Source organism: Anomaloglossus baeobatrachus, chromosome 6, assembly GCF_048569485.1.
Source record: "Anomaloglossus baeobatrachus isolate aAnoBae1 chromosome 6, aAnoBae1.hap1, whole genome shotgun sequence".
Taxonomy (NCBI): domain Eukaryota; kingdom Metazoa; phylum Chordata; class Amphibia; order Anura; family Aromobatidae; genus Anomaloglossus; species Anomaloglossus baeobatrachus.
In genome coordinates, this window is record NC_134358.1 from 559,376,264 (window position 1) to 559,393,343 (window position 17,080).

At 43.7% G+C, this 17,080-nt stretch overlaps 1 protein-coding gene across 3 annotated transcripts in view; it reads right to left on the minus strand.

The window, feature by feature from the left end:
- ETV1 (ETS variant transcription factor 1) overlaps positions 1 to 7,329 on the minus strand; it is a 90,956-nt gene extending 83,627 nt beyond the window's left edge. The window contains exons 1-4 of one of the 3 annotated variants that reach the window (XM_075315719.1): positions 7,205 to 7,329; positions 6,588 to 6,717; positions 4,782 to 4,869; positions 4,102 to 4,149 (exon numbers count right to left, since the gene is read on the minus strand). In XM_075315719.1, the coding sequence (XP_075171834.1) occupies positions 4,102 to 4,149; positions 4,782 to 4,869; positions 6,588 to 6,632 (181 nt within the window). In that variant the 5' untranslated portion in view covers positions 6,633 to 6,717; positions 7,205 to 7,329. Of the gene's footprint in view, positions 1 to 3,521; positions 3,907 to 4,101; positions 4,150 to 4,781; positions 4,870 to 6,587; positions 6,718 to 6,959; positions 7,043 to 7,204 lie in introns of those variants that run through there. The other 2 variants (XM_075315720.1, XM_075315721.1) reach the window with 2 other exon arrangements.
- Positions 7,330 to 17,080: the final 9,751 nt, after the last annotated feature.

Below are 17,080 nucleotides of genomic sequence, written 5' to 3' on the forward strand. Positions count from 1 at the left end.
AAATAAAGTCTACCTTCTCCTGTGATCTGTCCAGTGTAGACACCGGACTTTTAAAACTTGATACCGTAGAGGTAAAACTTTCACAAACTTTTAAATCAAGCCTGATAAACCCTCCAAACGATTGACTATTGCCCATCGGGCCACCATCACGTGTAGCTCATATTGGTCAATAAGCCAAAGATGAGAACCAAATGGTTAGTAAATAGATACAATGATACTATTCACTATAAGAAAACAAACTGCCCAAAAGACCAACATGACTGAGCAACTAACGGTATGACTCCCGACAAGATGACACTTTCGTATTTTGTAATTTTTGATGATCCTTATGCAGATATTTAGTACAAAGCAGATTTTTAATCGGGGACCATAGACTATATGACCAATGCGTTACTACTATCCGATCATCTGAATGAGACCTGTAGACTACCACATCTGCCGCAGGAAAAAACAACCAAAACTTTCCAGTGGCTGAGACTTCTAGAGATGCAGGTCGTTGACCATTGACCAATCGCTAAGGTTTGAAATATTTATAAAACTTTGCAAAATGTAATAAACCATAAAAAAAAAAAAAAAAAAAAAAAAAAAAAATGAAAAGAACCCAAAAATACCCAACCCAAACTCATTTTCAGTGGCGAAGTCATGGGGTGGGTTAACATGTGATGAAGGATCACAATGGATCATATCTAACCAGTGCTCCCTCACCATGGTATTAGACATAGTGGTGGGGGAAAAAAAAGCCTCCGGGTTTATTCCGATTTCTTGCAAAAAAAGTTCTGCAAAAGGAAAACCCGATGAACGGCGTGTGTCTGCAGCAGGTGCATGGAGAGATAGAGACATCTGCAATGTGTGAACTTGTCCACTCAAGGGATGAAACCCGACATGTCACATTTTATTTTTAGACTAATTTAAGCCGTCATACTGGATCCATCAGATGCTAAATAGTCTATTCCATTACTACACAATAGCACAAAAATAAAACCAAAAATGTTCAAAAATCCAAAAACCTTTTTTTTCTTCCCTTCCAATTTTTTTGTAATATTGGCTTATCATAGGTCTAAGTTCCTTACGAAAAGCTTTATTGTCTTGGGTCTTGGGGTAGTCCCTCTACATTGGTAGGTAACAACGTTAGGCTACGGGTTGAACTCAGACTTACATCTACATTAAAAATCTATGAAATACTCAAGGAAATAAATCATTTGCTCCAATTTTGGAAAGGAAAAACTTACCAAGAACTTTGCAGCTCTCAGAGTCATTGCACTTTAATCCATGTTGTACGTGAGCGTCTTGTTCCCGGACTGATTGGAGCACACAGTCATATCACGGTATAGTTTTCAAAAACTCACTTGTCATGTAAGAGTCAAGTCGGAGTCAAGACAAGTCAACCCTCCTCCTCTACCCAAGGCTAGTGGTCAACTAAGTATGTGAGCAACAATTGAACAATTGATCTCCCTACTCTGTACAGGTATATGTACACACAACCAAATATCCATATTCCAAAAACATTCAACTTCGTTCCATTTTGTTAATTTTTGGGACTGCAAAAAAAAAAAATTTTAAACAATGATAAAATGGGGTTAAAAGTTTGGAAAGAATGTCAACTCGTGCTATAATCTGAGGACATTCGATTTATCAAACAAAGATTATTTTTAGATTGGAAAATTTTCTATAGAGTCTATTTGGTAAAAACAAAAAGAAAGGTTTAAGATTTCATCACTAGTTATGGAAAGAATAAAAAAAATAAATCAATTATGGAAAGCAAATGATGTTGGTCGGAATCTACAGGGCAGGGGATGGGTTAACCGGGATACGAAGGGATCAGATTCCGTATTGAATAGTGGAACATTAATGACATTATCCAGGTTTAACTCTACGAAGGATCAATACTTATACCTGCAGGGGGACAAGTCAACCAGCTCGGTCTCTGTCCACAAGACCGTCATGAAATCCCAACATAAATATATCTATGGGTTACATTTTTGGTGCCCAAGGATCTAATATCGAGTTTACGGGACGATAACGTACATTTGGAACCAAGTTCTAGAATACTAGTGTTGGATATCCTTGAAATTTTGCTTGGTAGATAATAAGAACATGTATAAATGAATTAAATTAGATCAAAATCTTGTCTAAAACTATTAAGAAAGCCCAAATAGATACATTTGTGGTGAAAATATATTTCTACAGGGAAAAGTTACTATTTACAGGAAGTTTGGAAACAAAAAAAAAAAAAAAAGGTCAAAATGCAGAAAATGATATAAATGTTGCAGTGTGTAATACAAACACTATATTCATCTCATCAATTCTAAATCTACAGCTGTGTAATTTGTAAATATATTGCAGTGATTACAATAAAAATGTAGAGTATTCATAACAATAATAATTATTAATATAGAAAATCCAGAGCCTCAAGACACACAAATATTAACTTCTAAGCAAAGGCTACAATAAAAACTTGCCCCAACAGGTAAAAATTGTCTACACCTGGTGTTTCAACCACATTTCTGAATCATCTGCTTGACAAGTCATCCTACATAGAAGCATAGTGGTGGAAATAATTACAAAGCATCCGACCATCATGGCAAAAACCTCTATAGAAAAAACATTACGTAATATATTATATTTGCTGGTTAAATACTTTTCGGTTCTTACACCGGTCGCATGACAATAAATGCTCCATCCCCAATTTTACAATCACGGAAAATGTTAAAAAAATATAAGGAAAAATGTATATATAAAAAAAACCCTTTTCAACGTCAATTAGATCAGTTGGTCAGGACTTAATGTAACTTTGAAACAGATCATTAACAATCACAGAAAAGGTTTCAAAAATAATGAAAAATGCACAAAATAACCTTTTTTGATGTCAATTATATCAGTTAATCAAGACTTATTGTAACTTTGGAACAGATCTCCACAATACTAAATGCTTCTGCCCTTTTCTATTAAATTCCAAAATTGAAAATAAAATATGTTACATTAAAAATCCACCAGGGATAAAAGTGTATTTAATTTTTTCAACGAGGGTCAGTCAACCTCCATATAGTAAATCGTGAAATATAGAGTTTACTGTAATTTCATATACAATAGACACAATAACATACTCTTATGGAGTATGAAGCATAGTAATATCGAAGCAAAAAAGTAAGAAAAAAAAACCAAATCACCGATATACCTTCCGCAGCGATCAGGAAAGTAGAAACTTCTGAGCAAATACATTGGTTGGAAAGACCCATGTCTATCTAGTTCAACCTTTCCCCACTAAATATACATTTTTGTCTCTAATTGTTAATATTAATGTAGGAAAAGGGTAAAATATACAATGAAATCTAATAAACCTCTATGTAAAGTGGTGACTTTACAAATACATATAGTATTAAAGAGTCAGATATATTCTAAAATAGTAGTACGCAGAATAAATCATGGAAAAATATTAAAAAAAGAAAATAAATAATGATAAAAGTAACAAAAAAATGGAATAAATATATAATAAAGGCTTTCCAAAAACTATGCATACACACCTAGAGTCCTATGCTGTGCGCAAGGGGGAAAGAAGACACTGGCACTCAATTCTTGAAGCATCCCGTCCTCCTAAACTCAGAGATACCAATTTCTGCCATCAGAAAGCTGCTCTTCCAGAACACCAAAGAGTCATGTGTGCTGCTCAGAAGACAACAGCGAGCCCTGTTCTGGTGGTATACAGTCTCTGGAGGTGCACTGATATAAACCTGATCAATTGCAATTAAAACCTGAACAGAGGCTCAGAACTTCCAAGTCTTGCTGCATTAGTTCTTGCCAAAAGCAGATGTGATTGTGAGCTGGAAGCAATTTCTCCTGGTAATTTGTGATGACACTGGGTAGAGCAGCCCCTGAGTCCCCAAAGACAAACTCATCAGTCTCTCTAATGTATGCATGACACATGAGGTGGCTCTTTTAAAGCTCAATTAATTGGGCTGAACATTAAGACAGCAAGTTCAAGACTTTTTTTTCTCCCTCCTCTCCCTCCTTACATCCATGATCTGGGGGGGGGGGTTTGGGGGGGTGTTGAAGGCATGTTGTTTTTTTTTTATTTAATCTTTTTTTTAATAATTATTTTCTTACCTTCTGCAAGCCAAGTCTCCTGCAACTGACTCAGATCTTGGAAAAGCTCTGTAGAAAAAAAAGTTCAATAGTTGCATTTTAATCCATTGTTATATCAAAAAGTCTATATATAAAATAGTACAATTTTAAGGTTTCTTTAGCTCGTGGGGTCATAATCAGGTTGCTATGTTCTTCTATTGGAGAGTTATAGGTTTGGGGACCATTCTAGCACATTAAATTTTGCTAATACTATATATTGGACATAACCCCGACATATATACTATTTTTTTCCATGGTTAATGTTGACCATTTCATGATACATAAATTGATATAATATAGGTACATTGTATTCGTTATGGTTGGACTTTCTCCCTTGCATCACTTCCTATTATGGAACATAGATATATCTATCATGATATTATAAAGTATGTTCCATAATGGGAAGTGATGCAAGGGATCAAGTCCAACCATAAGAACGAATACAATATACCTATATTCTATCAATTTATGTATCATGGAATGGTCAACATTAACCATGAAATAAAAAAATAATTACTAGGGGTACCAATTCTGCATGGGGTCATATTAACCCCATGGTACTAGACAAGGGTTAAAAGACATTTACAGTTGTGTTCAAGCTATGAACGACTATATATACACACACAATGCACCCAAAGCCTCGTACATCTCACCATTCTCACCTTCTGAGTCATGAGCCAGGTCTCTATTTAAGAACTTTCTTTTCCTGCTATTTGTGGTTCTCTCATGGCAGATTGTCCCACTTTGATTCTAAAAACAGCAAGAATCAGAGTCTGAGACCAAGTCATCTCAACAGTGAGAAGAAAATGAAAAAGAAGCTATAGAAAACACTCACAGCTACATTATATACTCATATTATAGAGTGAGAATCCTGCTGGGGGCCTCTGCAACAATGTATCACCTGTAAACTAAATATTTACACTTTACCTTTTGCTGAGGATTCTACAACATTGTATCACCTGTAAAGCTAAATATTTACACTTTTTTTTACCTATTGCTAAGGACTCTGCGGCACTATCACTTGTAAAGCTAACTATTTACCTTTTTCTGAGGATTTTATAACATTGTATCACTTGTAAAGCTAAATATTTCCGCTTTACCTTTTGCTAAGCATTCTATAACATTACATCACCTGTAAAGCTATATATTTACACTTGTTTACTTTTTGCTGTGAATTCTATAACATTGTATCACCTGTAAAGCTAAATATTTACGCTTGTTTACCTTTTTCTAAAGATTCTGCAACATTGTATCACTTGTAAAGCTATATATTTACATTATACCTTTGGATTCTGCAACTATTGAATTGAACCTTGCAATACTGCTGCACTATATTAACCTCTTAATGAGGTTTTTGCAACATTGTCACAGTAAATCTAAATATTTTGATACTTTCTATCGAGAGGGGGGTTCAATATATAAACTCAAAGTTACATAGATTAATCTCAGAGTGGAACTTTTTATATTAATGGTCACAGAGCAAGAGTCATACTTTTTGCAAATATGACTTTTTTTTTTAACCCATTTTGCAACATGGAAAACTAAGGGATGCAAGAGAGATTGAATTGTAAAGCGCTGCGGAATATGTTGGCGCTATAGAAATAAAGATTATTGTTATTATTAAGAGTAATATGTTACATTGGTGTTTATTGAGAAGGTATTTATTTATAAGCCCCTTAGTGGAAAATAGGGAAAAAAATATCAAAACCAACTTGTAGAGATTGAGAGGGTCCCATATTAGTGCAAAAGAGGAAACAATTGCGGATCTCATATTGTTTCCTATTTTGCACTAATATGGAACATGTTCAATCTTTACAGGTTTGGTTTTGCAATTGTTTCCTATTTTGCACTGATTGCAAAACCAAACTTGTAAAGATTGAATGTGGTCCTACAATATTTTGCACTAATATGGAACAAGTTCAATCCTTTACAAGTTTGGTTTTGCAATTAGTGCAAAATATTAAACAAATTGCAAAACCAAACTTGTAAAGATTGAACGTGTTCCTATTTTGCACTAATATGGGAACACGTTCAATCCTTTACAAGTTTGGTTTTGCAATTAGTGCAAAATAGGAAACAATTGCAAAACCAAACTCGTAAAGATTGAACGTATTCCTATTTTGCACTAATATGGGAACAAGTTCAATCCTTTACACGTTTGGTTTTGCAATTAGTGCAAAATATTAAACAATTGCAAAACCAAACTCGTAAAGATTGAACGTATTCCATATTAGTGCAAAATAGGAAACAATTGCCAAAAGCCAACATTATATATAGTTCCAACTGGAGTTTATTGAGAGGGTCTCATGATATTAGTGCAACATAGGAAAGAACCTTTTCCAAGCAAGGTAACATTTTAGTAAAATATTATATACACTATATAGAAGGGGAATACAGGAAAGATGAAGGAAAGGGGAAAGTAGAGGAAGTGCAGTAAGTTTCTAAACTTGTGCATTGAAGCCACTCACATTGGGAACCATGTAAGGCACTTGCTGGTCATAAAATCCATCCATCCTGGGGAGATTATATTTACACCAACTCTTAAGTCACAAACTGTCCTTTGCCTGCATTTATCTCGTGATTTCCTCAGGATCTGAGCTGCAAGGGAAACAAGATGGCTTTAGGAAAAAGAAAAAAAAAATCATGAATGAGAGGCTTGCATTTGCATAGCTAATTAACCTTCAACAGTCCCATTCATAAAAATCCCTCCTCAGCACTGGGCTGTATTTGCATGAGAGGCTGTGGCTTCAGCTGAAAGGGGGAGAAGAAGAAGAACAAGAAGAAGAAAAAAAAAAAAAAAAAAATCAACAACAACAGGGCAAATAGAAAAATCATACAACCTGGGTCTGGAGGGGCTAGGTAGTGTGGCCAGGGGTCCTCCTCCCCTCCCTGCACCCTCTCCCTCTCCCTCCAAGGGCTGCAAGTGGAAATCACTGATTTGCAAACGTGTGCACAACTAGTAATGGCGATCAGGATGATTTGCAGTGCGAGTGAGAGAGGCTACATTGTTATTTCTTGCCTGGAAACTCCACAAGGACTGAGGATTGCATGCAGGAAAGGCAAAGTTGTTGCAGAAAAGACCCACCTGATGGCGACTGCTTGCACCAAACTCCTTGCAAATTTAATAAAAAAGCATTAATTATTTCCCAAGCACTTCCCCCTGTGCAGGCTGCAAGCTCCACTGACAGAGCTGGATTGTGTGGTTTTCCTCTGCTTCTCCTCCAGGGGCCTCCTATCCAAACTACTGAGAGATCTCTCCCTCCCATTTGCTCTCTGTCTCTTTCACAGGATCAGATTTCTGACTGTCAATCAAGCTTCCCTCTCCCTCCACCTCCCCCCTGATAAGGAAAACAATGGCTCCTGCCTGATTCCCCCCACTTCACCTTCTCCTCCTCCCCCAGGGGATCTGTCTCTCTGACCTTTCTTCACCCTCGCAGTGAAATTCGGAAATGGTTTTGTTTTTACTCCAGTTCCATTAACTTCCTAAACACAACTCAGGAGAAATAAAGAGACGTGAGAGGGATTTTCCTCTCGGAGCCGGGACACAAGGGGTTAACAGGCGCACAGATTGCGCTGTAGGGGCAGGAAGGTTAGCATTTGCACATAATTTATTATTTGTTGATATTAGTGATGAGCGGGCACTACCATGCTCGGGTGCTCAGTACTCGTAACTAGTGATGAGTGGGCACTACCATGCTCGGGTGCTCAGTACTCGTAACTAGTGATGAGTGGGCACTACCATGCTCAGGTGCTCAGTACTGGTAACTAGTGATGAGCAGGCACTACCATGCTCAGGTGCTCAGTACTCGTAACTAGTGATGAGCGGGCACTACCATGCTCGGGTGCTCAGTACTCGTAACTAGTGATGAGCGGGCACTACCATGCTCCGGTGCTCAGTACTAGTAACTAGTGATGAGCGAGCACTACCATGCTCGGGTGCTCAGTACTGGTAACTAGTGATGAGCGAGCACTACCATGCTCGGGTGCTCAGTACTCGTAACTAGTGATGAGCGGGCACTACCATGCTCAGGTGCTCAGTACTCGTAACTAGTGATGAGCGGGCACTACCATGCTCGGGTGCTCAGTACTCGTAACTAGTGATGAGCGGGCACTACCATGCTCGGGTGCTCAGTACTCGTAACTAGTGATGAGCGGGCACTACCATGCTCGGGTGCTCAGTACTCGTAACTAGTGATGAGCGGGCACTACCATGCTCCGGTGCTCAGTACTAGTAACTAGTGATGAGCGAGCACTACCATGCTCGGGTGCTCAGTACTGGTAACTAGTGATGAGCGGGCACTACCATGCTCGGGTGCTCAGTACTGGTAACTAGTGATGAGCGGGTACTACCATGCTCGGGTGCTCAGTACTGGTAACTAGTGATGAGCGGGCACTACCATGCTCGGGTGCTCTGTACTGGTAACTAGTGATGAGCGGGCACTACCATGCTCGGGTGCTCTGTACTGGTAACTAGTGATGAGCGGGCACTACCATGCTCGGGTGCTCAGTACTGGTAACTAGTGATGAGCGGGCACTATCATGCTCGGGTGCTCAGTACTGGTAACTAGTGATGAGCGGGCACTACCATGCTCGGGTGCTCAGTACTGGTAACTAGTGATGAGTGGGCACTACCATGCTCAGGTGCTCAGTACTGGTAACTAGTGATGAGCGGGCACTACCATGCTCAGGTGCTCAGTACACGTAACTAGTCATGAGCGGGCACTACCATGCTCGGGTGCTCAGTACTCGTAACTAGTGAGGAGCGAGCACTACCATGCTCGGGTGCTCAGTACTCATAACTAGTGATGAGCGGGCACTACCATGCTCGGGTGCTCTGTACTCGTAACTAGTGATGAGCGGGCACTACCATGCTCGGGTGCTCAGTACTGGTAACTAGTGATGAGTGGGCACTACCATGCTCAGGTGCTCAGTACTGGTAACTAGTGATGAGCGGGCACTACCATGCTCGGGTGCTCAGTACACGTAACTAGTCATGAGCGGGCACTACCATGCTCAGGTGCTCAGTACTGGTAACTAGTGAGGAGCGAGCACTACCATGCTCGGGTGCTCAGTACTCATAACTAGTGATGAGCGGGCACTACCATGCTCGGGTGCTCAGTACTGGTAACTAGTGATGAGCGGGCACTACCATGCTCACGTGCTCAATACTAGTAACTAGTGATGAGCGGGCACTACCATGCTCGGGTGCTCAGTACTAGGAACTAGTGATGAGCGAGCACTACCATGCTCGGGTGCTCTGTACTCGTAACTAGTGATGAGTGGGCACTACCATGCTCGGGTGCTCAGTACTCGTAACTAGTGATGAACGGGCACTACCATGTTCGGGTGCTCAGTACTGGTAACTAGTGATGAGCGGGCACTACCATGCTCGGGTGCTCAGTACTCATAACTAGTGATGAGCGGGCACTACCATGCTCGGGTGCTCTGTACTCGTAACTAGTGATGAGCGGGCACTACCATGCTCAGGTGCTCAGTACTAGTAACTAGTGATGAGCGGGCACTACCATGCTCGGGTGCTCAGTACTAGTAACTAGTGATGAGCGAGCACTACCATGCTCGGGTGCTCTGTACTCGTAACTAGTGATGAGCGGGCACTACCATGCTCGGGTGCTCAGTACTCGTAACTAGTGATGAGCGGGCACTACCATGCTCAGGTGCTCAGTACTAGTAACTAGTGATGAGCGGGCACTACCATGCTCGGGTGCTCAGTACTAGTAACTAGTGATGAGCGAGCACTACCATGCTCGGGTGCTCTGTACTCGTAACTAGTGATGAGCGAGCACTACCATGCTCGGGTGCTCTGTACTCGTAACTAGTGATGAGCGAGCACTACCATGCTCAGGTGCTCAGTACTCGTAACCAGTGATGAGCGGGCACTACCATGCTCGGGTGCTCAGTACTGGTAACTAGTGATGAGCGGGCACTACCATGCTCGGGTGCTCAGTACTGGTAACTAGTGATGAGCGGGCACTACCATGCTCGGGTGCTCTGTACTCGTAACTAGTGATGAGCGGGCACTACCATGCTCAGGTGCTCGGTACTTGTAACTAGTGATGAGCGGGCACTACCATGCTTGGGTGCTCAGTACTCGTAACTAGTGATGAACGGGCACTACCATGCTCGGGTGCTCAGTACTGGTAACTAGTGATGAGCGGACACTACCATGCTCAGGTGCTCAGTACTCGTAACTAGTGATGAGCGGGCACTACCATGCTCGGTACTTGTAACTAGTGATGAGCGGGCACTACCATGCTCGGGTGCTAAGTACTGGTAACTAGTGATGAGCGGGCACTACCATGCTCTGGTGCTCAGTACTCATAACTTGTGATGAGCGGGCACTACCATGCTTGGGTGCTCGGTACTTGTAACTAATGATGAGCGGGCACTACCATGCTCAGGTGCTCGGTACTTGTAACTAGTGATAAGCGGGCACTACCATGCTCGGGTGCTCAGTACTCGTAACTAGTGATGAGCGTTTCCAGGAAATGCCTTTCAGCCTATGGCTGAGAGACACTGTGTATTTAAGGCATCCTCATATTGGGGGAGGTGCCTGCGCACCACCTCGTTAGTCAGTCAGTCTCCAGTCTTTTACCTAGCTAGTTGTCATGTCCTGTCCTCCTGCCCTGTTATCCCTGAGTCTGTCTCCAGTACCTGCCTTTCCATTCCTGTCTATCTCTGCCATGCCCATCATTCCTGTCAGTAGTTGCCTGGCCAGTCTGCCCCAGTCACCCCGCCTGTACCCGTCTATACATGAGTCCGCCACTGGTCCTGGGGGTCAGCTGCCACAGTCCCGGTCGTTGTCTTGGGAGTGGTACCTGGCTTCCGCCTCACAGTGGGCGCTTAGTTAAGCCCCTCTCACTTAAGCGTAAGCCGGGGTCACCCCTGTGGTCCAGGGGGTCCACTAATCTCGCTCACTGCCCCTACACTGGCCACGAGCGTTACACCCAACCAGGGCTAAGGGCTCATTCACAAGACAGTTTTTTTGACATACGAGAAAAACGGAACGAGTTTCATTAGGGATTTTCTTAGATTTTCATCAAAGTTTCATCAGTTTTTTGCACTAATGAGAAAAAAAAGTTTGTCCTTCTCTTACCCATCAGTGAAAAATGGATGGCATCGAATGTGACCCCATTTATTCATGGACCTATAAACTTTCATTGTTATTTCCGACACTCGTGTCAATATCAAACATGTCTCCACGATTTTGTACGGACCACTCAGTCCCTAAAAAATCACTGACGTCACCAGCCCCATAGACTGTCATAGATAGGTATTAGTGCTATGAGTTCGGGAGACTGCGGACCCTTATGTTTCTGACAGTGGGTGTCGGGGAGACATAATAGATTTCCCATAAATGTGAAGAAGAAATGTAACAACAGAGGACACATGTTAAGCTTTTTGGCCAAGAGGGATATACAGTGTGTCCACCCATATCCTGTATACACCGCACCTATATACCGTGTGTCCACCCATATCCTGTCCACCGCCATTAACTTGAGAACGGCGGCAGCTATAGGCATAGAAGTGGCGTCTAGGTATAGTAAAGTAGCCATGCTCTACGCAATAAAACCACCTATAGTGCCACCTGGTGGAAAACAACGGAGTTAGCATTTTTATCTCGAAAACGGAACGAGATAAAGAAAAAAAGTGAATTACAAAGTTGTATGGCATCATCAATTCAATACGAATCGACACCTTGCATACAGAAATGCTATGATATGAAACCCATGACCCCCCCCAAAACATTGAATGCTGGTCACGCATATGGAGCTCATTTAACTTTGATGCTCAAAGTGTCCCCCGTCAGCTGCAATGCACATCTGCACTCTGCACAGCATACTGTATCTTGCTGCAGTGCACATCTGGGCTCTGCACAGCATACTGTATCTTGCTGCAATGCACATCTGCACTCTGCACAGCATACTGTATCTTGCTGCAATGCACATCTGGGCTCTGCACAGCATACTGTATCTTGCTGCAATGCACATCTGCACTCTGCACAGCATACTGTATCTTGCTGCAATGCACATCTGCACTCTGCACAGCATACTGTATCTTGCTGCACGGTGTACAATATGGTAGGTGACACGTTTGCACAAGCGTCTGTGATACGTGGTCGTAGCTCCTGCAATGTTGGTGGAGGGGTCGCATACACCTGCTGTTTGATGTGACCTCACAAAAAGAAGTCCAATGGGGTCAGGTCAGGTGAGCGGAGGCAACTCCACACAGACACCATACCCAATGACTTGTAGGAAGGTCTCCATGAGGTATCGCTTCACGTCCGCAGCCTTGTGAGTTTTACACGTTCTAATCATAGCATTTCTGTATACAATGTGTCGATTCCTATTGAATTGATGATGCCCTACAACTTTGTAGATCACCTTTTTGTCTATCTTGTTCCGTTTTTGAGATTAAATTGCTAACTCCGTTGTTTTCCACCAGGTGGTGCTATAGGTGGTTTCATTGCGTAGCGCATGGATACTTTACTATACCTAGACACCACTTCTACCGTTCTCAAGTTAATGGCGGTGGACAGGATATGGGTGGACACACTGTATACAATACTGGCCATGTATTGTAGAACAGCAGTTTTATTCGAGCACTCCATATATATGCACGTTGGGTGAGAGCTGAGGAAGCTGCCCCCAGATAGGTCCTTGGGGGAATATTGGGTCATCCATTGGAAAATCCAACTTGTCCAATCCTTCTCTGCCCCAACACTTGGGCCATAATCCTAAAGTGGTTTTCTGGTATTTGTGATATGCCCTCGGTGATTGATCGTGGGGTCCAATCTCTGGTATTGCTGCTGCGATGTTCCAACGATCCAACTCTTCATTATTTTTTCTGCCGGTGCAGAACCTTCTCTGTTCTTATGCGCTGTGCCTGGTCCATAAAGGTACCCATATATTTTATTTTACATCTAACCAATTACTATCCGGTGCCGCGGATCGGAGGGGCTCCTGGTATTGATATATTGATACCCCAACCAAAAAAATCTTGTACGAGCACATAGACTTTCTATTGAGCCCATACCACTCATTAGATCAGTGCTTCTGCTTGAAGAGCAATTTTTTCTTTCGAGCTGTGGGGGTCTCAAGAACCAGACCCCTTGTCAGGTTTCCAGGTTTTCCAGTTCTCTTTTGAATGAGCTTGCCCTCAGTTAACATGGAGTTTAAGGTTCTGTTGCCCTACTTCCTGTCCAGCTGCTTAAAAGGCCGCCTCTCAGCCCAGTCCAGTGCCTGAGTATACTGCTTGCTGTGTGCTCCTGCTAATCCTGTTTGCTTTTGGATCCTCCTAAAGACTACCGACTGACCGACTCTGGACCTTACCCGGTTTCTCAAGCTGTGCCCGGATTCCGTCTGCCATCTTCGGTCAGCACTCTGCCCGGTTCTCTCTGGTTCGTAACCACTCTGGACAATCATCCCGTACGGACACTCCTGGACTTTTACCGCTTGCCCCTTGTGTCCCGGCTGCTGCGCATTTAGGCCTTCTGGGGTGATTGCCGGACAGTCCCTGTATAGGGGTTCGCTCTGGTGGTCTCCCTGGGGGAGTCCGGTGCGTGGCCCCGGGAATTCCCTCCGCTCCGTTTCGGGAAGGTATTGTGTGTATTTGTATTGCTGTGTTTGTTCCGTTGTTATCTACCGTGGTTACAGATTATAAAACCTCTTGTATCAAAGACTCGTCTCTGTTGTCATTGCCCTACGCTATCGAAATCCTCAGAACATATAATAAGTTTTACATTATACTCAGGCCACAAGAGGATTTCGCTGGGGCAATGACTGAGACACGAGGAGTAGATCAGCTCTTTTCTATGATTAACTCCTTGCAGCAGGAGATGGAGGTGGTGCAGACTAAACTTAGAGATGTGGAGGCACAGCTGGGCCATGATCACCAGGTACTGGGTCCGGCTATACAGGATTTGCAAGTCAGAGTGGAGGCTCAGGAAGCCGTCCCCACTACGTCCGTATCAGCTGCCGGTATGCCTAGGTTACCCCCATTCCGTTTCAATGGTGACCGTGGTCAGTTTCGTGGATTTGTGAACAAATGTATACTGTTTTTTGATGTACATGCTGATTATTACCGTTCTGACCGGTCCAAAGTGTTATGTATAATTATGTTATTAACCTCACGAGCACTGGCTTGGGCTAATCCTATGATAGAGAACCGAGACATCCGTTTAAATCACCTAGATGATTTTCTGACCGCAATGGCGCAAATGTTTGATGATCCGAATCGCCGTGCTACCGCTGAATCGGCTCTCCTTTCCTTACGTCAGGGAAAGCGTTCTGTCGTTGAATACGCCACTGAATTTAAGAGGTTAGTGGTAGACACCGACTGGGGAAACAATGCATTATTGTCTGTTTTCAGAAAGGGGTTGTCCGGTACCATCAAGGACGAGTTAGCTCGTTCCGAATCTCCAGGGGATTTTGAACTGTTTCTCCAGCACTGTGTGCGTATTGATACCCGCTTGACGGAACGTAGACAGGAAAAATGGGCAGCTGTAAACCGTGTAAACAACTTTACATTTCCTTCCAGAGAACCCGCTCTCAGGACGCCACGGGAGGCCGAGGACGTTCCTATGCAAGTAGACTCTCTGCAAAAGCGAGAGACCAATGAACGTCGCGAACACCGGCTCCGTGAGCGTTTGTGTTTCTATTGCGGTCAATCGGACCATTTCTTGATCGACTGCCCGAAACGTCCGAATCGCCCAAATAAGGTATTGGCAGCCATGGCAGAGTGTGACAACACGGACGCAGAGTCCGATATCTCTGAGGCAAGTGGACACTTGGATGCGGTATTTCCCTTGACTGTAATGTCAACCTCACCGAAGGACTCGGAAGGGAAATATACCCATTGCTCGCTCCCCATTCAGATCCGGTGGGAGGGACAGCTAATACCTACCTCTGCAATGATAGACTCTGGGGCAGGGGGAAATTTCATGGACTCTTCTTTTGCCAGGAAACACGGTATCCGGACTCAGCAAAGATCCTCACCGGTTACCATGGAGACGGTAGACGGATCTCCGTTAATCTCTGGACCAGTCGATCGGGAAACCGTACCGCTAGAATGCGTCATGAAGCCAGGTCAGCAGGAGACCCTTGTTTTCATGCTAATTTCATCTCCTCATTTTCCGATTATTTTAGGTATTCCGTGGCTACGGTCTACAAATCCGGTCATCGATTGGGAAACTAAGGAAATATCCTTCCCACCGCAGAATATTCCGACCATTAGTCCAACTGTTCCGGTTCCAGTACCACCAAATACGGAGAGCACTGTACAGGTACCTGTTTTACCCCCGGTTTACCGTGACTTCGCTGATATATGCGACAAAAGAAAAGCCGACCGACTTCCCCCGCATAGACCGTATGATTGCCCCATAGACTTACTCCCAGGGGCGGAGATTCCGTTTGGTCATGTCTACCCGTTGGCGGCACCTGAGCTAGCAGCACTAAAAGAGTATATTGATGAAAGCCTAGCCAAGGGATTTATTCGTCCGTCTACCTCACCCGCAGGGGCACTCATCTTTTTTGTGAAAAAGAAGGAGGGGACTCTGAGACCCTGTATTGACTACCGGGAACTGAATAAAATAACCATCCGGAACCGGTATCCGTTACCGTTGATTCCTGAGCTATTGGAGAGGGTCCAACAGGCAAAAATATTCACCAAATTGGACCTCCGTGGGGCATATAATCTGCTTCGTATACGTCCCGGAGACGAGTGGAAGACCGCGTTCCGATGTCGGTACGGACATTTTGAGTACCTAGTGATGCCTTTTGGACTTTGTAACGCTCCCGCGGCATTTCAACATCTAGTTAACGATATTTTTAGGGATATCATGGACCAATTCATGGTGATCTATCTGGACGATATCCTAATCTTTTCTGATTCTCTACAGGAACACCAGGAGCACGTCAAGACCGTACTTACCCGTCTGAGGGAAAACCACCTGTACATTAAGCTGGAGAAATGCGAGTTCCACTGCTCACAAATACAATTCTTAGGTTATGTCATCTCTCCTCAGGGACTAAACATGGAATCTAGCAAGATACAAGCCATTCTGGACTGGCCGGAACCGGGAAACATCAAGGAGGTACAACGCTTTGTCGGTTTTGCCAACTTTTACCGACGCTTTATCCGTAACTTTTCAGAGATTGTCCGTCCCATCACTCTGTTAACCAAGAAAGGACAGAAGTTTGTGTGGTCCGCCCAGGCCCAGGAAGCATTCCATCGTCTCAAGGTATGTTTTACCTCAGCGCCAATATTAGTCCATCCGAATCCCGCACTTCCCTTTATCGTGGAGGTCGACGCTTCCGACTATGCATTAGGGGCCATTCTTTCTCAAAGGACCGGGGACAAGAGTCTCTTGCATCCGTGTGCCTTCTTTTCCCGCCGGTTGTCCCCTGCAGAAAGGAACTACGACATTGCGGACAAGGAATTATTGGCGATTATTTCCGCTTTCAAGGAATGGAGACACCACTTACAGGGAGCCGCGCAGCAAGTGATAGTACTCACGGATCATCGTAATCTGGAATTTCTTAAGTCTGCCAGGTGCCTGTCTCCACGGCAAGCCCGTTGGAGCCTATTTCTTAACCAATTCAATTTTGTCGTTACATACCGTCCAGGTTCACGTAATGGGAAAGCCGATGCCTTGTCCCGAATCCACGCCGTGGACTCCGTGCCTGGAACCCCGTCTCAGACCGTGTTATCGGATGCCAATTTCGTTGGAGTACTCCAGGACCAGGACTTGTGGAAGGACATCAAGCTGGCCTATGATGGTGACGTATTTCTTGCTGCCCCCCCGAATGATGTAACGCTTGTTCTTCGGAATGGTGTGTGGTTGAGAGAGCGACGCATTTATGTCCCGGAGGCCGTAAGACTTCGGGTTCTCAAGTTGGTCCATGACTCTGTGTTGGCTGGTCATAGGGGGGTACAGAAGACG